The 20,706-nt window shown below is 33.5% G+C and overlaps 2 protein-coding genes across 2 annotated transcripts; both read left to right on the top strand.

Annotated features, from left to right (window-relative positions):
* The first annotated feature begins 3,485 nt into the window (after positions 1-3,485).
* Positions 3,486-5,843, top strand: LOC110637889 (LEAF RUST 10 DISEASE-RESISTANCE LOCUS RECEPTOR-LIKE PROTEIN KINASE-like 2.4). The gene is made up of 2 exons (XM_058142267.1): positions 3,486-4,442; positions 5,755-5,843. The coding sequence occupies exons 1-2, from the start codon at positions 3,635-3,637 to the stop codon at positions 5,841-5,843; spliced, it is 897 nt and encodes a 298-aa protein (XP_057998250.1). The 5' UTR covers positions 3,486-3,634.
* A 2,183-nt stretch (positions 5,844-8,026) lies between these two features.
* Positions 8,027-14,213, top strand: LOC131177303 (LEAF RUST 10 DISEASE-RESISTANCE LOCUS RECEPTOR-LIKE PROTEIN KINASE-like 1.3). The gene is made up of 4 exons (XM_058142266.1): positions 8,027-8,918; positions 12,392-12,419; positions 12,518-12,843; positions 12,932-14,213. The coding sequence occupies exons 1-4, from the start codon at positions 8,087-8,089 to the stop codon at positions 13,870-13,872; spliced, it is 2,127 nt and encodes a 708-aa protein (XP_057998249.1). The 5' UTR covers positions 8,027-8,086; the 3' UTR covers positions 13,873-14,213.
* The last annotated feature ends 6,493 nt before the right edge of the window (positions 14,214-20,706 follow it).

The following is a 20,706-nucleotide window of genomic DNA, read 5'->3' as shown; positions in this document are numbered from 1 at the left end:
GTCAAACTTAATTTTTATAAATCATTATTTTAATGTTTATATAATATAAAACAGAAACCAATTAAGGATTGTAATACAAATTTATCTGAATTCACTATTTGAAATATTTAAATTTGAATTTACCTCATTTAATATCAAAAATCTCTACGATTTATGTGCCTGCAAGACTTTTTGTAACACCTCCTTACCTAGTGTAACCGAGTAAAGGAATGCCACATTTCGTGTCAAAATACCTAATCTTATTTTATTAAATGGATGATCAATTTAATTCCATCATAATTTAATTAAAAAAATTTTAAATGGAAAATGCAAGAGTTTCTCCTTATTTTTAATGTTTTACCTGTTAAAGAGTTGTCCTGTTAAAATAATCTATATTGGAAAGTCACAAATATTTAACAATTTCAACATCACAATTCATATTTCATTTTCTAATCACATCCATTTCTATACATAAATTTTCCTTCATTACATTCATTTACAAAATATGTACATTTATCATACATCTCAAAATTTATTTATAAACTTTATGCTTAATTACAATACATATGATTATGCACTACTGTGGGTCAATGATTTCTATCAGAATGATGTGTGGAGGTGACAATGACCACTACTATAGATAAGTACAAAATCCATATTCAAAATCTACTGGGTCTTATCGCCTAGACTTGCACTAGGAGAAACATCGCGCTAAGCATTTTTTACTTAGTGGTACACTAACATAATAGAAGTATAATATACAAACAAAAATAATTTTTATGCTTGCATGAAATAAGGAAAATGCACATTTAAATATTCATAAATCATTTAAAAATATTATAGAATTTATAATATCAAAATTTTGTAGTCATTTCATTTGTTCAACTATATAATATTTTGGATATCTTTCACAATATTTTTCTCTCGTTTTCTCTCCCTTAGGCAAATCCCACATCGGCAAAGTACGGAGATGGTATTGGGTTCAAAAAGTAATGATATATAAAATGGGGAAACTAATAACTAGAGGCGCTTTTTGGTGGAATGGCCTGGAGAGTTGGAAGAACTCTAGATTAAGCGTGCTCGCTTGAGAGAAATCCTAGGATGAGTGACCTATGGGAAGTTCTCAATTCCACCTATAGGAAAACCGTGAGGCCTATGGCTAAAGCGGACAATTCCTAACACATGTTAAGTTTTTTTTTTTAAATTTTAAATTAAGTTCGATGAAATTTAATTACTTATAAAAAAAAATCCAAAAACTCATTCATAACTTGATTTATATACATTCCTAATAGGTAAGTTTCAATATTTTTAATAATATAAAAGTTAACGGAGGAAATTAATTAAGAGTGCTGAAAGTTGGGGTCTAGTAGGATATTTACTTGTGTTAGGGATCTCCAATGCTTGACATTAGTTGTGGTCTATTCTTGGGAGATTCAAGTCTGTCTAAATTCTAAAGTGCTGAGATGCCATGGCCCCAAAGCTGCTTCCCCATCTTAAGCAAGGCAATTATGGCTTTTTATTTATTTTATTTTATCATATGTATATGTAGTTTAGGGTGCGTTTAGTTTGACTAAAGTAAATTAAACCTACTTAGTTATAAATAAATTAGTATTTGATTTGTTTTATAAATTAAAAATTAATTAAAATAAGTTATAAATTATAAATAAAATACCTATTAATTATATAAATAAAATACCTATTAATTACTTATAATTTATATATTGATCTTAAAACTACTATGTATTTCAACTTTATCTTCATTTTAATAATTATAATGTTAAATTATATATTTTTTTATTATTTTAATAAATTAAGTTATTTTTAAATATTTTTTAATTAAATATTTAAAATAATTATAAATTAATTTCAAATAATTTTATTAAATAATTAAAAAATTAATTTAAATTAATTTATAATTTAAATAATATATTTTAAGTTAAAATTTAAAAACCTGATAAACTCAAACATCCTTTTATATGTTTTTATTTTTATTTTTGTTACAAAAAAATTTATATACTTTAGGTGATGATTTATCTAATAGGTATTTGATGGAATTCTTTCCTTTTCGAAACTCTTCCAAAGACAAGTGCTGACCCCTTGCAAATTCGCAGGTGATATGGGGCCATGTGTTTGCTCTGATTCAGCTATGGCTATTTCAAAGAAACATCAAGATGTTTGTCGGAGAATTAATCAGCAGTTGGTCAGCCATTTATTGAAAATATAATCAAATATATTTTTCTTCTGCTTTTCCAGGATTAGATCAATTTTGATTGATTTATGGCATGTTAAATAATATTTCAGTAATTTCGTTCATCAAATTAAATTCTTTTAATTTTATTGGGCATGGGTTAGAAATAAAAATTTCATTAGTTTATAATTAGTTATGATGTTTGATTAACTATAAAATGAATAATAATACAGTAATATGAAATATATTTCATAGAGAGTGCATGTCTCATCATAATGCAGGAGATGAATTAAAGTTTAAATTTTTTGATAACTCTCATTTTCTTTAAAATTTTATAAGTATTAAAAAAATATATTTTTATTTATTATATATTTTCATGACTATTTAATTGTTTATTTTGACAAACTATAAAAAGCATATTCCCTGATTAAGTAAATAATTTCTGCAACAAAAATACTTTCCCACTCATAGAGGAAGCTTCGCGGAACGTACCAAATGCGCAAACGGTCACAAATTGCCATCTTCCACTTCTAAAACTTTCTTTTTTTTTTAATTAAAAAAAAAACTTGTAAAAATCATAATTTCTAGATGAGATGACTGATTATCGGACTTCCCCTTTCCACATTCAATAAGCAAGTTGTTAAATCGAAAGTAAATTTTTTTAAAAATAAATTTATTTTTTTAAAATAATTTTTATGCAGCTAAAAAAATAAATTAAAGTGATTGATTTTTTTATAATTTTAGCCTTTATAAATTAATTTAATTAAATATTTTATTATAATATATTTATTTAATTTTTAAAATTTTATTACATATTTTATTTTTATCATTTTTAGTCATCTTACAAATTATTTTTATCAAATATATTAATTATTTATTAATTAATTAATTTTAAATATTTTAAATAAATATATAATTATTTAAAATTTTAAATATTTATAAATTTAAATTAATTTATAAATTTATAAATTAACTCAAACGCCCTGAGTTTTAAAAAAGACCCTGAGTTTCATGGTAATTGGATAAATGATGAAAGACCCTCATTATTGGTGTTGCGTTGTTTTTCTGAACTGAGTCTGAATTGACCTCTATGAGATGTAGATATGAGCATCGTAATTATGGGCTTCAGCTTGTTAAAATGGATTTGCAGGGCCTCCATATTTAAGCCCAATTTTTTTTTTTAATTTTCATCTATGCCTCCATTCATCCCTTCTTTCAGGTACAACCTTGTTGAGACCGAGTTATCACTTGCATCATAGAATAGAAAATTCCTATCCTATTACTGTTAAACTTGAGTAGAAATATGGTTACACGCATTTGTAGTCAACTAAGCATTCATTAATCTCGAGTCTCAAATATCTTTTCCATCAATTCCTTTCAATTTTATTATTTTAATTCCTAGTCAAATGTGCCATTTCTATATCTCCTGAAAGCTGAAGCAACCAGACTCTGATTCACTCATCTCATATGTATCTCCATTTCAGGCCTGAAATGAATCCTTCACCTTTCCCATTCCCTCCTTTTCTTTCTCTTTCAGTTCTTGTGCTCTTCTTTTCTGTTTCAATTCCTTTGTGTTCGAGCAACACTGATTCGTACACTTCCTGCAGTACTACTCAGTTCGTCTGTGGAAATATCACGGCTGGTTTTCCTTTCTGGGGAAATAACCGACCAGAATTCTGTGGAAATCCTGGTTTGGAGCTCATGTGTGAGAATGATAACCCCACAATAAATATCAATGATGTGGTGTACCGTGTTCTGGAAATTGATGAGAATGGTCAAAGTCTCAGGATTGCAAGACAGGATTACACAGATGGAATCTGTCAACCTCAGTTATTGAATACCACGCTTGATCCTCAACTTTTTGAGTATGCTTCTGGTTACAGGAATCTTACAATTATTTATGGTTGCACAATTCCTGCTCTTTTAGGAGTCCCAGCACTATTCAATTGCCTCATAACTGGGACCGGGTTTCAAAATGGTTATGTCGTATATGATGCTGTTGGGCCTGGATTGTGTTATCGCAGCATCTTTGTGCCGGTTTCTGAAACGATTTTGGCATCAGCAATGGTCAATTTGTCGGGTTTGGAAGAAAGCTTAAAACAAGGATTCCAGGTGAAATGGAAGGTGGATGATACTGCATGTACGAATTGCATCGGTTCCAAGGGAGTTTGTGGTTATTATCTCCTATCTAATGAAACAACTTGCTATTGTCCCGGTCAATTTATAGCAACAAAAACATGTCCTTCTTCACCGGACGTTGTTCCTGCTAATCCAGGTATGTATGTATCCATCTCCTTTAATGGACATTGCTATAAGAAAATTATAGAATACAACTTTAATGGCTGCTTGATGTTCACACTTTATTAGTTTCTTTCCAGTTTTCTTTATTCACTTTAATTCTATCGAGACTATTATGGAGATTCAGACTGCGGAACTAGACGGAATTAACAACGGGTATTTAGAGGCAATGGTCACCCCTCCACTACTAAAATTATAGTTGTTCAATTTTTTTCAACGGGGTCGCTATCACAACAACCAGTCGTAAGAAATTTTGGTTGCACGTTTTTGTCAGCGTCTAGAACAGCAGAGAAAAATGAGTTTCTGGTATGGTACTTACTTGGGCACAGCCAAGCATTTTCTTGTTGCTAACTAGGGAAAATTATCCACTCCCATTACCCTTCAACTCAGTAATTCGCATACCTAAGGTCAAATAACATGTTTAAACTAGCTAGAACATCTAACAAGACTCTTTATTAGGTTTTAACGTAAAGTTGGATTCCTCATCTCCTCCATGAATTCCCATCCACCAAATGCTCTGTCAACAAATTTAACTAGTTTGCGTTTTGGAAATACACGCTTAACGCAAATTCTTCCAGTGCTTGCCTATTGCCATTTCTTGGATGTAAGGTAGCTTTCCATTGTAATAATTCAAAATTATGCAATTTAAAAATTCAAGGTTGTATAAATTTAATTGACTACTATATTTTGATACACTGACTAGGATGCAAAATTCACTCAGCCATTTGAATGTGGAAACATTCAAAATATTGCGTATCCTTTCTTGGGTATAAACCGAGAAGATTACTGTGGTCAACCTGGATTTGAGCTGAAGTGCCAAGACAATGTCCCAATTATCAAAATAGCTTCTAATACATTCTGAATTCTTGAATCAGCTCTGAAAATCAGGCCCTTATAGTAGCCAGAGAGGATTTTTACCCCAAATATATTTGTCTATAACAACTCCCTGAACTTCACTATCTTCAAATATGCCCCAGAACTCAGGAACGTGGCCCTACTCTATGGTTGCTCTTCTGTAACCAAAGGTTCATTCTCAGAAATTCTTCGTTAATCTGATTACTTCATAAATGGAACAAATATCAAAGTTTTCTGTGTGACCAGAGATTTCTCAGTCAATGCATTCAATAGCAGTGTCGTTGTCCCGATTCTAGAAACAAATGCTTGGGCCTTAGAGAACAACAAAATAACAATCAATGATGCATTAAAGGAGGGTTTGAATTGCAGTGGCAAATAAGCAATGATCAATGCAGTAAGTGCATTTATTCTGGTGGGAGTTGTGGATTCAACAGGACTACAAATGAATTTGCTTGTTTTTGCCACGATCAACCCACTGCAACTTCATGTTCTTCCAGGCCAGGTACGTGTCTTCTTATCTTGATGTTTCTTATAGCCAAAGCCAACGTCTCATTTATTACTAGTAGCCGCTGACTGACCTGAGTGCAATGGGATACCTTACCTCTACAAGTAGTGATTAATTTGGCATTTCGTTTTGCATATATTTGTCGCTTTTCGCACCCTGAAAATTCCTACCTTTCTTTTCTAATAACTCAAGGTTTAGCAATGCTATGGCTTATAAGTTGTTTCAACTCCTCAGAACTTTATTTAGCTCTCTAAAAATGTACTTTTCTACTAAAATTATTGTCATGCTTAACTCGACAGAGGCAATTCGTCGAGTGGCTTCAGAACTTGAAATTTGTCATGGTACTTACCCTTTATAATAGGTTCAAATTAGGCTTTTAATTTTTTTTTTATTTAGGTTTAAGTAAAATTAGAAATCGAGGCTGTTATAAACATTTAATAAATATTTGTAAAATTATTAGGCAGGACATAACTAAAAAGGAGAGGGAGCCAAGACCTATCATGTAGACCAAGCTTATTGCTCCTGCATCAGTAACCTAGCCCCCTCTATTAGTGTTTGGTCGAGACTCGAGACACCCCCAGCAAAAGTGTCGTTGCTGGGCAGCTCCGGTTATAGAAGGAATCAAGTTTAATTTGGCAAGTAAAGATGCAACTCGTAGACGGTGTTTTTGTGGTGATCTCTATTTTTATAATATATATATATATATATATATATATATATATATATATATATATATATATATATATATATATATATATTTAGTAAATAAAAATTTTTCTCAATGAAAAATAAGAATATGGTTTGCAATGCGGTTGTAACCCAAGTCCACATTATTAGTATAATTGTCATTGGCTATTTGATGGGATCAACGATATATTCTAGGCCAACCTGGGAGTAGGAGGTTTGCTCTTGTCCTGTTGGAAATTACCCTATGCTCTATGTGCACATGTATCCTCTCTTATTGTTGTATAACTCACATTTTTATAGGAGATATTATTTTTTTTATATGCATAGAAAATATTATATAATTTTCCTTATTTTTTTTATGCTTGGGGAACGAGGCTACAGTACCACTTGCCAACCTAAATTATTTTGCTACCTGTCTTTGTTTCATGCCCTGAGTCGAATAAACTGCAGCTTCCATTCCATCTCATTGGAATGTCTTGTGTCTTGACAATTCCTTTCACATTAGTCTTACCATTTCATATTTCCCCATCTGGGAAATTATTACATGCATGCTCCAAGAATACCATGTCATACGATTGAGTTGATGTTCCCAACTAATAAAAATATGACATATGAAAAAAAGAGAGAGATGAGTTCGTGAAGGAGGAGAGGGTTACACACATTTCAAAAATGTTTTAACCGCAATAATATTTATAACAAGGCTAATTATACAAAACATGTCCTATATTTTTGTTGGGTGGAGTACCAAATCATCAAGTAAACCTGGTGCACTGGTTAATCTAATAATTTTCCTACTGGTACATACGAAACTTTTAGACAACAAACAAAAATTATTACCTGCATAGGTGTAATTTTATAGCAATACTGTGATTCCATATAAGGGGATTATATGAAATAACAAGTTAATTTTATATTAATATATATACAAAAGTAATTTTTTTTGAAATTATTTGGTAGTTATTATATTTTAGAACTTATTTATTCTTGTATATTTATACGCTATTGATTTATCGTTCTATATACGATAGTTTACATGAATTTATAAGATATAATATAATAGAGTACTTATATATATATATATATATCTATAAAGAATAGTTATAAAAATCATTTCAATGTGTATTTGTAAATTTTTAACTTATGATCTTGCTAAATTTTCTATGAGAAAAAGTGGGTGTTTTATTTTGACTCTTCAAGAGGCTCAATGCGCCATGCCTTCCGCGTATTGAGTTTTGTAGCCAACTTGGATGATTCCTGTGACAAAAGCTTAGAAAATAAGGTGCGCAGTCATTACAGCAAATATTTTTTCCAATTTGTATATCAACTAAATTGGCCTTGACCGCCATTTCAACCGTTCCAATAGAAGGTTCCTTGACAAATTTCACCCCCTTAACTTGGTCAAATGCAGCCGAGTTCATTATGTTTGGGAAGATGTGAAATTGCAACCCCCTTCTTGTCATTTTGTCAATTGTCAAATGTCAAATTAGATTTCCTCCTCCTGTTATAATAAACTACTTTCAAATTCTCTCTCCATTTCTCTCATCACTTTCCTGTTTGTCCCTCTTTCTGACGAAATGGAACCCCATCTCTTCCCAACTATGCCTTTGATTTTAATCATGACAATAATCTTCCTCAGCCCTCCTTCGTTTGTGTCTGCCAATGATGAGCGATATCAAAACTGCAGCTCAACATTTCAGTGCGGAAACATTACAAATATTGGCTATCCTTTCTGGGGTTTGAACCGACCTGATTATTGTGGCAACCCCAACTTCAGGCTTAATTGCACTGACCAAACGGCCGTGATCACCATCAAGAATTTAACTTACCAAGTGCTTGAAATCGATAGCGGGGCAAAGAATCTTATGGTTGCCAGAACAGATTACATAGGAAGCATCTGTCCTAACCTCCTTATCAACACCACTTTGGATTTTGTCCATTTCAGCTATGCTTCTGATATTCAGAATGTAACTCTATATTACGGTTGCTCCTCCCCTTCAACCTCGATTGGCATTACAGGGTTTTCTCAGTTTAATTGTAAATTAAACGACACGGATATCAATAGTTTCTACGCGACGAGGAACATTGATCTAGGTAATTCTACAATAATCAATCTCCTGGGGTCGTGCAACAATAACGTTATCGTTCCAGCAACTGAATCAGCTATTAAGTCTTTAGAGAATAATCTAATAAGTCTAAACGAAGAGAATTTGGTTACAGCTCTAGAGCAAGGTTTTGGATTGCAATGGGAAGCAAACAATTCCGTTTGCGAGACGTGTACAATTTCCGGTGGGTCGTGTGGTTACAACACAACTACTAATTCATTTGCTTGTTATTGCACTAATCAGACTGAGTCTGAGCAGTACAATTGTGGAGGATCTACAACAAATCAATCCGAATCATCATCAGGTGTGTCTTCTTTTCTATTTGTTTTTTCTCGAAATATATCAGTCAATAGATTGCCTAGTTATGGCTATTCTCATAGATGCTTTTTAATGGGAACTAGAAACCGGAGACGACGCTGCTCATGAACCCATGTAGATCCACTCTTCCAGACTAGGTGATGCAGAACTAGGATCTAACGTTTAACTTGTTTCTGGGTATAGCATCCTTGACTAGGTTAGGATGTTCTTCCATCCAAACACCCCAGAAATGAAATGGAAGTTAGCTAGAGCCATTCCTTTGATTAATAAATTAATTACTTATTAGAGAAAGCAACAGATTAGGCATTATTCAAAGGTCAATCATACTTAGGAAAACACCTCCCTTCAATTCCAAATATTATTTGACCATTTCCATTCTATCAAGTCATATAAAAACTGCTATTGTTGAGAATTTGATCGATTATGGAAACATGTTATTTGTCTCTAATATATTTGACAATTGGAACTCTCTTATGATTTAATTAATTAAAACTCTTAAAAAATGAATTTTACAATAAATATATATGTTAATGCAGATGTTATCATTGGTGTATAACTTTAAAGCTACTGCTAAACCATCAAAATAATGTAAACGAATTAATTCAGCAAGATAACAAATTTTACCAATATAGAATTTATTTGTTCAGAAATTTGTTTAGCTATTCTAACTAGAGGATTTTTTTTTTTTTTTTTTTTTTGCCTTGATTAGCTATGATAAATTCTTTTTTACTTTATACTGTTTTTGTAATAAAAAATTTAATTTGATTTTCTCTTACTTTGACTAATTAATAGACTAGTCTTTACAAGGAAAAAAGATTGAGAAAGATGTTGAAGGAAAAAAAATTACTAAAAGAATGTTGGAATTAAAAATTAACAATTTTCTTTTCTGTAGATTTTTTTTCAATAGAATCCTTCAACTTGTTAATCCTAAAGTAATTTCTTCTTATATATGTAATGTTTATGCCTTGACAAATTTAATAATCAAAGTGGAAATGCAAAAATTTATTTGTTTTAGTAATAGAAGCTAGAGTTCTAACTGGATAGGCATTACCTTCTGTCTTTTCTTCTTGTGTAATTTAATTGTATTATTAATTAACTTGACTGTTTACCAGAAGACTTAAAAAAAAAAATTGATGATGATGATGTGTTTTCTAAATTAATACAAATAAAATTGCAAAAAATTATTGCTGATTCGGTACTTGCCAGCATTATTTATAATATAATATATTGCATTTTGACGAAATCAATATTTTTACTCTAAAACTAATAAAATTTCAACCAATTCTACACTCTTCAGGTGGTTAGGCTGAACAGGACATGAAATCTAGCCTTTAAAACTGATATATCAGGGACCACTTCAATTAATAATACAACAATTACTTGTAGATTTCCCATTATTGTTTAGCGAAAACTTTTTGCTCAAAAAAAACCACGCTTGAGAAGGTTATAGTGGGCATGGAAAAGTCAATTTGGGTATCCAAACACGGCAGGATTTCAACAACCATTGAGCTATAGGTACTTGTGTATTCCAATTACTAATATAAAAATATCCCTAAATTTTTATTCCTCGTAAGTTGAAGAAATTGAGGATGATATGGTACCCTTCATCATTTAAAAAAAAAAAAACCAGACAATGTTTGCACACATCTGAATATAAGTACACCTAATTAATAAAAATTTAACAAATTATAATTTTAAATAAACCCTATCAAATTTTAGATGGTGTATACGCCCGCACGTCTCAAGTTGGTGAGACTTGGCGTTACAACTCTAAAGCTCCAAGCCCCTAGCCACCCCACCATCTCCCCACTACCTATTACTCTATGCCTTTTCCCACCCAACTCTTGTTCCTTCTCCTTCTCCACCAATGCACCCCGTTACCACCACCACCCTGACGTTCACCATCATCGTTTTCGTTTTCTACGTCGATTTTGCGACGTCGTTTTCATCAATGATAATACTCTTTACAGCTGCGACCAGACCTTCTATTGTGGGCATATCACGAAATCTACTACCCTTTCTCTGGCGGCCCACGTCCTGCCTCCTGCGGCTTTCCTGGTTTCCAACTAACTTGTGTCGACGATTCCATCACTCTTCTAACGATTAACTCGCTGAGTTATAGAGTCATCCAACTGGACCAAATCAGCCAGACTATGGTTCTGTCGCGGTCGGACCTCTCAATTCTACATGCACTCAGCAATCAGCCAACACCACTTTCAATCACACCCACTTCACTCTCGGCTCCAACAATGAAATCCTTTCTCTGTTTTATGGGTGCAACGATTCTTTCATGCCAATTAAGCCTCATAACTTATTCACTTGTGAAATAAACGGGAAGAAAGACGCGCATTACTTGCTTGGTCCGGTTCCCAGTGATCCCACTATGAACATATTTCAGTGCAGTGTTAGTATGACGGTGCCAATTCTCAATAGTTTAGTCCATATTCTTGAGGGCAATAGGTCCTTACTTGGGAGGTTCTGAGAGAGGGGTTTAATGTGAGTTATACTATTCCTTATGCTGGTGATTGTGCCGAGTGTTATCGCAAGGGCGGGTTTTGCGGGTTTGATTCAGGCTCGGAAAGTTTCCTTTGCATTTGCGGTGATCGGCGTTGCCAAGGTAAAAAATGAATTAGCTTTTCACTGAATTACATTAAGTACCAAGGTATTGACTCTTTTAATTTCCTAGTTGGCTCGATAATGGAACATCTTAATCTTCACCGGTAAGTCTTCTTCGAAATTAGCTAGGTTTCATCTCCTTAGGTCTTATGTTCATTCTGCCCCTACCAGTCCCAGTCTTGTTAGGTCAGAGCATCTTGTTCATTAGATGTTGTCAACTACTCATCCCATTGGGAAGGACATAAGAAATTGCTTCATTTAGTGGCTAGGGAAAAAGATAAGTGGAGGATTCAATTTGCTTGTACCATTTTACCCTGTCATTGGAGGTTGAAATCTCTATGCATCTTGAAATTTGCTGTGGATGCGCCAATTTTCTGTCTGTTTTTGGAGATTAAGTTAGACCTTTGTTGTTTTCTTAAATTCCTTGTTGATTCTGAAGATCACCTTGAATTTCACATTTGGTTTGCCATTTTAATCAGTCAGAAAGTGTTGATAGAAGCGAGTATGTTCATAGATTGATGAATTAATTGAAGAACATCACTCTAGTAGAAAGTTTAGAGTTCTCTTTTGTTTCATTTGTCATGTATTGACTTATATGCCCTTCTCTCTAGTACAACCAATCGTCTTCTTCTTTTGCAGTGGCAGGCTATTTGGGCCAATGGCATGTATGTAATCTGATTGAATTCAATAATTAATTTGTATTAAAAGGAAAAAACAGCAATCAACAAGTTCGTTTTAGAAGGAATAATTATTGCCTGCTGACCAGTTAATTCCTTACTAAAAATTTGTTTTTGTGTGGTCATTGATGTCTTAACTGATTTTTTGATCTCCTGAACATTGCAGGGGGGAAATCTAGCAACGTTGGACTTGGGTAGGTATAATTATGTTCCATTGCAAATGCAGTTTACATTCTTATGAAGGTTAGTAATGCAGAAACAAAATCTGAGCAATCATTTTGTTTTCTTAAATTTCAGGACTTGGTATAGCAGGTGCAGCAGTTGTTGGTATTGGTTTGGTATGTTGGGCTTTGTTCATCATACAACGTAGGAAAAGAATTGCTGCCCAGACACAGAGTCAAGACCTGCCTACACCTCCTTCAAGCAAAGGCCAACCTGCTCCTATAATTAATTTCTCTCAAACCACCCCTTCTTATCCCTCCTCGAAGTCTGACCTTGAAAAGGGAAGTACCTACTTTGGAACTCAGGTATTCAGATATGAGGAACTTGTGGAAGCCACAGACAATTTCAGTCCTTCCAAGGAACTAGGCGACGGAGGCTTTGGCACTGTTTACTACGGTTAGAAGATGAAACTGATTCTATGTTATGTTACATCAAATGCTTTATCTCCCTTTCTCAACTCTTCTTCTGGATTTTTATTGATCAGGTGTTCTCAATGATGGGCGTGTGGTTGCTGTCAAGCGTCTGTTTGAGAACAATATGAAGCGTGCTGAACAGTTCATGAATGAAATTGAGATCCTAACTCGTTTACGGCACAAGAGCCTTGTGTCACTCTATGGATGCACCTCAAAGCGTAGCCAAGAGCTAATCCTTGTTTATGAGTATGTGCCAAATGGAACTGTTGCTGATCATCTTCACGGAAACCGGTCGAAATCTGGTTTTCTTCCTTGGTCTGTTCGGTTGAGCATTGCCATAGAGACAGCCGATGCTCTGGCTTATCTACATGCTTCAGATGTCATACACCGTGATGTCAAAACCAACAATATTCTGCTAGACAACAACTTCGGGGTGAAAGTCGCTGATTTTGGATTGTCACGGTTGTTCCCTAATGATGTAACCCATGTCTCAACTGCTCCCCAAGGCACACCTGGCTATGTTGATCCAGAGTATTATCAGTGCTACCAACTCACGGACAAGAGTGATGTTTACAGCTTTGGTGTGGTATTGATCGAGCTTATATCATCTTTACAGGCAGTGGACACCAATAGGCATAAGCTTGACATTAATTTGGCCAACATGGCTGTCAACAAAATCCAAAATCATGCAATAAATGAGTTGGTAGATCCATGTCTTGGGTTCAAGAAGGATTATGCAGTGAGGAAGATGGCAACATCCATTGCAGAATTGGCTTTCCGATGCTTGCAACAGGAGAGGGATATGAGGCCTACCATGGGAGAAGTCTTAGAGGCACTGAAAAAAATTGAGAAGGAAGATTACGGATCAGAGAAAGCAGAGATTCTGGATATAAAGGAGGATGATGTTGGGCTTTTGAATCATGTCCCTCCATTTTCACCAGACTCAATTGAGACAACTGACAAATGGGTTAGCCTTTCTACTACTACTACTACTAATAATACTTCCTTCTAGTAGTTGAGATTTGGTTATCCTTTTTTTTTTTTCCTTAAAACCTGAAAATAGGTGGTTGAATTATCGTGCACTTACTATCAAATGCCGTTGAGTATGTTGAAGTGTCACTATCTTTCCATCTGCTTGGTGTTGTTTTATTTTGTTGTTAATAAAGTAGGTTCAGGCAATGTACATATTAAATCATCCATCACTACTCACACTGTTGTTCTTCAGTGGGATGCATTTATACCTCTTCTATGGTGGTTTTGAAGATAATGTACTTTTGAGTTTCAACTCCGAAGTCATTTGCACTTGAAACTGGTGGAAGACATTCTAAAATTTTTACCTTTCTGTATCTTTTGTAACAGGGGAGGATGATGAGAACACTGTGACCTGAGGTCTTGCGAGATAGGATGGCAATATTTTTCAGTAATTTTGGCTTTTGGGATTCAAGAGAGCATTTGCTCAGATCTGGAGATGAAACTTTCAGCCTTGTCTGCAACAAAATTTGCTTTTTTTCGTCAATAAACAGCTCTACAAGACACTAACATTCCTGAACAATGGGAATCCATCCTTCTCGCTGGTGTAGGATGCAGCATTTGGGAGATGTATAATTTTTTTTTTTTTCAGCTTGCAAATTTCTGTATCTGTGTATAATTATGATTAATTAATTTTGCAAAGTTCGTCCCTTGACGTGAGGAAGATTCTGTTGCATTCTCATACCTGTCCATCAATTGATCTGATTCTGTATTTTACACCAAATACGTGAGATCAGTAGTTAGGTTTGCAACTTCAATTGCCAGTTTGATTTTACCATTAAATGATTTAAGCTTTCACTAAAGGTTTTTTCTTTACAAAAAAGATGCAAAATAAAATATAAAAAAAGAATTAGTAAGCCAAAATCTTATATCTATTATATGAAATTGAATGTAAATAACACCTCAACAAGTAGATGTAGCCCGCCTGGCTTTGGTCCACTGGCAAGGTAGCTTTGGATAGGCATTGCACTGCTTTCCCTACGTTAAACGTGTTTGTAATCCTCTCTTGCTCTTGCCTTTCTTGTTTCCATCTACTAACCTAAAACGATGACAGTGTGTTTGTAATCCATTCAACACCATTATGCTGTTCTTGTTAATTGGTTTATGGTAATGGGTTTTGCTGGCTTCTGCCTGCTTTACTTTTTTTTTTCTTTTTTCCTTTCTTTTTCTCTCCCTATCTCTCTTCCTACTTATTTTCTTATTTTGTTAATTTTTCCTTAGTAATGCTAAATGTTTTATTTTCTTTTATTATATATGTATGAATTTTTAATTTTAAATAAAAAAATTTGTCTTAAAATTATTATTAATTTTCCATCAACGTTACATAATATATGATATTTCATCCAAAAATACAATATCATATAAAAATTTTAACTTTTTATATTATTAATATTTGGTGGGCTTATTCGGCAAAAGTTCCAGGTTCCCCACACTATGTCACGTGTGAAGCACGCAATAAGAACTCAAAGACCCATAAGCCCGTTTTTATTCTTATCGCTGGCTTTTATTTTCCAATCAAAATAATAATTAGCAAATCAGAATCAGATGGCCAATTCGTTAATCTCTTTCAGATCTCACTTCCTTTGCTAATCAGGTTGTGAATTGGTAGCGAGTAATCAACGGATTCAATGGCGACTCTTCAGAAATTCAAGCTTCTCGCCACTCAATGTGCAGTAGCCGGAAGCCCTACGCAAAGTCCCACGACTAGCCCCGTCGTCCACCTCCGCCGCCGCAAGACACTCCGCATGCTTCTCTCCCGCTCCGCTGACCACCACCGCCGCCGAATTCCCCGCCGTAATGACCAATCTGAGCTCCAGAACGGTCCTCCAGAGAAAAAGAGAGTTAGGAGGAAATTGGAAGGACCTGTTCGTGTCATCGCCGCCTTTTGAAGATAAGGAGAATGATAATCCGGATGATAGTGATGATGCAGTAGAGGTGTTACCGGTTGCCGGTAGTGCCAGTGGCACTGGTGGCGGTGGCGCTGGAGGTTTGGCTGCTCGGCGCGGTGGAGGTGGTTCGCTGAGACCGGTATCTGGTACGTTTAGGTTTAGGTTACTGAGGAGGCTTGGCGACCGGTGTTAGTAACCATCCTGAGTAGTGAAATATCTGGAAAAAATAAATGTAATGTTAAATTGATAAATAATTTTTCCATTTTGTTAATTTCGTAAAGCTTTTTTTTTTTAATTTTTAGCGAATTTCGTAAAGCATTTTAGAATTTAATAGTCCCAGTTCTCTGTTAATATTTATTTCGTGTTTACTTAATGTGTGTAAAAAAAATCTACAATTTCCAAGTGAATAATTCTTTAGATGTTAATATCATGCTAATGTGCACCGTGGGCCGTTGCTAGCATATGCATCTAACTGTTAGCGTAACGGCCAGAAAGAGTCGGTGCAGTGTTGACTGGATGCACGTTAGCATAGGCGCTAAATTTCTAGGGAGCAGTAAGCTCACTTAGGAGTTATTAAGGGAGGTTGAAAATCCTATGGGTATAGATCATATTAAGAGACTTAGGCTTTTAGTGTTCGTTAGAATAATAGAAAGCATTGAAATAGGTTTAAAGTGGTTTAACTATATTAAAATTGTAAAAATAAAAATTAAATAAAAAAAGAGATTGGATTAATTGCGTAAGGAAGAGATCCTATATTGCAATGGCTTAGTAGTAGATAAGAAGGAAAAGGCAGAAAGACCAAGGAAGTGCTTTTGTTCTATACAAATTTTTAATAGAAAAATAGAGGATTTGAAATGCTGAGATTGATTCATTTATTTGTGTATATAAATATTTAATATTTTTGGGTGGGGTAGAAGCATTGAAGGTGCTATAGATGATGAGGACAAGCAGAAAGACAGAATGCAGAGACAATTAATATGTTTTAATAAAATGTCTGTCTGATTGCATCCACCATGTGTTGGTGCTCAGGGATGGACGTTCCATAATTGTGTTGAGGATTTTATGTGGTTGGCAAGGGGTGGTGTATGCCTGTTTTGTATATCTCCTCAATTATTGTAAAATTTTAATTTGGGTACATATACATTTCTGTCATTATTAGTGGAGTCTCACATTTTGCCAATTTGGGGTTTTAAATGATGTTCATCATTTCACACAAAGTTAAATTGTAATCATGGTCTTTGAATTTGGGGGTGTAGAGATGCTAATGTAGATTTCATTTAATTTTGGGGTTAGAGGTGCATTAAGATAATATTTTGGGTTAACAATAAAAAAAAAAAATTATAGCATCAAGAAAAAGTCACATTTAAATCATGATCTCTGATATTATGACATATGTGCACTTTGTCATTGTAATACTAATCTAATCACACATTAAGATGCTAACAATCACTCATGAGAAGAGTTCACAATTTGAATATATATATATACGCACACACAACAATTAATAATAATAATTTGAAGGGAGCCTGTTAGGATTTCAAACTTATAATAATGGCAAAAGTAAAACATTGTTTGAGAATCCCTGTTATGTGATAATTTCATGGTCCAGTCAATGTCAAATATATTTACATTATTAATATATTTTTTCTGTCTTTTCTCCAAAACAAATGTTAGTTTTATTTTTATTTTATACAAGACAAAAACTGTTGCTATTCATTTAAAAAAAAAAAAAGAGCATGATTGAACTTGGAACGATGTTCTTCTTTTTGGCAATTGAGCTCCTGTATTTAGGGTTATTTAAGGTCCACTTGGACTTTGTAAATCGATCTTTGTTGCTTTGAAGCATAAGCTAAAAAAGCTTTTGCTTTGCTTGTTTTACATTCAAAGGTCATTAGATTGCTAACCTATCTTGTCCTAGCAGCATTCCACTAGCTATATAGTTCTAGTATTTATTGAATTTGCTATTAATTATGTCAATATGTGATACATAATACATGAAAATGACTAAAATAAGCTCGTGATAAGGCAAGAGACCAAAATCACTATCCATTTTCGTCTATTTTTATTTCAATATTAATTTGGAATCTAATCTTTAAATTCTTTTGCTATCCGATTCTTTATTAATTTCAATAAAGGTTTAATATCTTTTTTTTTTAAATTATACATAAATAATTGTAATGCAGATTTATTATTTAAGGGTATAAATACCTATGATAACATGATAGCCAACTGAAAGGTGATTTAAAATGTACTTATTAAAATTAAAATTAAATATGCTATATTAAGTAATTTCAACTGCTGATTCAGCTTTTTATAGTATATTTTCAGTTTTCAGGAAAAAAATATTTCTTAAAAATATAATTTTTATTCAAATAAAACCTATTATTTAACTCATGAGTCTATAGAAATATAAAAGAATCTTTAAATTTTAATTTTTGTTTAATACTATTATTAGTAATTTTTTTTACATAATTTCATAAGATATTTAAAGATAAATTTTTTTATACTGAAAAATTACTTAAACCATAAATATGCAGAAAAAGAAATGTCTAATTTGTATTAGTTCATTCACTTATTATAGTTATGTTTCGTGAAACTTGGGAATGATATTATAATGCATAAATTACTTAAAAATAATACCTGTCCTTCGACGGTCGGATGGATGTAATAGTAATTTAATTGGTTTAAATAATCCTACACACTTAATATATTGATAAAATCATACATGAACACATTAAAATATTTACTAACATTTTTTTTTGCACACACGGGTGTGGATAGGAGTGTAAAGAGAATTCATATTGCTGCTGATATTGATAAGATAAGAGCAGATCATAATCACTTGGACGTAGAATGATAGGAAGAGGGCTATCTGATTAATCCACAAATACTCTTCAAAAAACTACAACTTATTTGTTTTCTTTTGCTATCAAAAATAAGTCAAAAAAATTTTTTTAATGTAGAAATTTACAGCTTTGTGTATCTTATATGGACGTACATACATAGTCAACGCAGATCTAACACATAAAATAAAATTTTCATTAAATAATAATAATAAAATAATTTATTAAAATAATAATTTTATTAATACAGATAAAAATTCAATGTACAAGCCCAAAGACCTGGAAGCCGTTATATTATATTACAGCAGTTTATAAATAAATTATATATATATATATATATAAAACCCTTGTAATGAATGCTTTACGCTATTTAAACATTTAAGACATTCGATCTTGTCAAAGTCCATCCCAATGCCATAATCACTCCAAACTGTCAGCGAGAAGCCAAACACTTATGACTGCTTTACAAACACAATCTCGAGTTTTTTTTTTAAGCCTTCAGCAACCAAATCAAGCCACACATACTTCTCAAAGCTTGATCTTTGGTTGAGTAAATTAACTTCTTTCTCTTCTGTCAATTTTTTACTCCACATACATATCTACTCTAAAGCAAAATTATTTCTGCACATGCTGATTGGGTTTGCTTTGGAAGGACACCATTAGTTTCTAAAATGCTTTGTCAACATCAACAATCATTTTCCCATCCTTGGCTTAAGAAGAATCCATGCACATTTTTTTAAAACGAAAAATTATTCAGCGTACACCCCAAATACCAAATTTATAATCTCTTCAGTTAGTTTACAACTAATTACTTGTGTAAATATGATTAATTATGCATTTTACCATGTAGAGCCTTTGGCGCGCACCAGGCACGAGATGGATAATTTGCCTTTAATTACTGATCAGGTCATGCTAGTGAGATGTTATAGTGTTGTTGTGAGAGGCCATGCGCATCTTGCTGGATAGAAAAATTCACAGGAAATTTTCTTTTTAACGATTCTTTCACTATTCAGTTTGTTTTAGAAGTTCAATTTCAGTTCAAAGTAACGATTGCACAAGTGCAGCAACTCTGCAGCATGGCATGTGTAATATCTGCTCATCCTCTAAACGGTATAGTGCCGGCTTGGCCGTTGTTAGAAATTGAAACCGAAATGTGTCAACTGTGGTATCCCAGTATTATATCTCAGTGCTGGTCAAACTAAGTTGACATTTTATCTGAAGTTGCGTCGTATCTAATATTTTGAAAAAAATAATTAAAATAACGGTTTTTTAGTTCCCCGCCAGTAGAAGCTTTTTGGCGTATCTTCCTAATCGAGATATTATTATACATAATATTTAAGATTTTAGGTGCGAGAATATTACGTTGAGTTTGCACGGCAATGTTTGACTCTACGACTGCTCCTGTATTCTGCAGGACGTCGACTTTCCGCCCCTCTACTCTCCATCTTCTGCAGTGTGTTCTGTTTGGTTTTCTGCTGCCATGCGATGCGGGTCCCATTTGCAATTTTCCTTCTAGCGGCAATCCTCTTGATCAGCTATCATAAATCTCCAGTCTTCAACTGGGTGTTACACCGTTCTCTCTCCCTCGTTGCTGGTCAAAGATGGCAGATCTCAAGTGTGTAAAAATTCTAAATCGATAATATAAACTGTGAGAAAAACTAAAAATGATGTGCAGTTGGTTTAAGGAGAGAATATTACAAAGGTAATCCTTGACAGAGAGCCCCTGGATCATAGGTGTCCCAGAAGATATCCACAAAGATCTGTGTGAGAGTCTGTTGCTGTTATCCAGAAATATGTTTAACCTTCAGTGTAAAGCCCAGTTCTATGCATGAAGGAGCCTGTGATTAGTTAATATCCAAAAGAGAATTTAGTTTCTGTAATCAGGAAAAAAATAATATAAACAAGATTTTTGGGTTGTTAATTACCTCTCTGTATGTGGGTTTTTCCCAGGTTCCTCTACAGTAACCTGTAGCTGTTTTGATGACTCCATCTACACGACCAAAGGCAGCTTCAAGATACCAGAAACTACCTGCAATGCCCATGTGTTAATTATAGTAGAAAAAAGCTAGAATGTGAGAAAGGAGA

This window comes from Hevea brasiliensis, unplaced genomic scaffold (assembly GCF_030052815.1).
Source record: "Hevea brasiliensis isolate MT/VB/25A 57/8 unplaced genomic scaffold, ASM3005281v1 Scaf398, whole genome shotgun sequence".
Classification (NCBI taxonomy): domain Eukaryota; kingdom Viridiplantae; phylum Streptophyta; class Magnoliopsida; order Malpighiales; family Euphorbiaceae; genus Hevea; species Hevea brasiliensis.
This window is presented reverse-complemented; position numbering and strand designations above follow the sequence as displayed.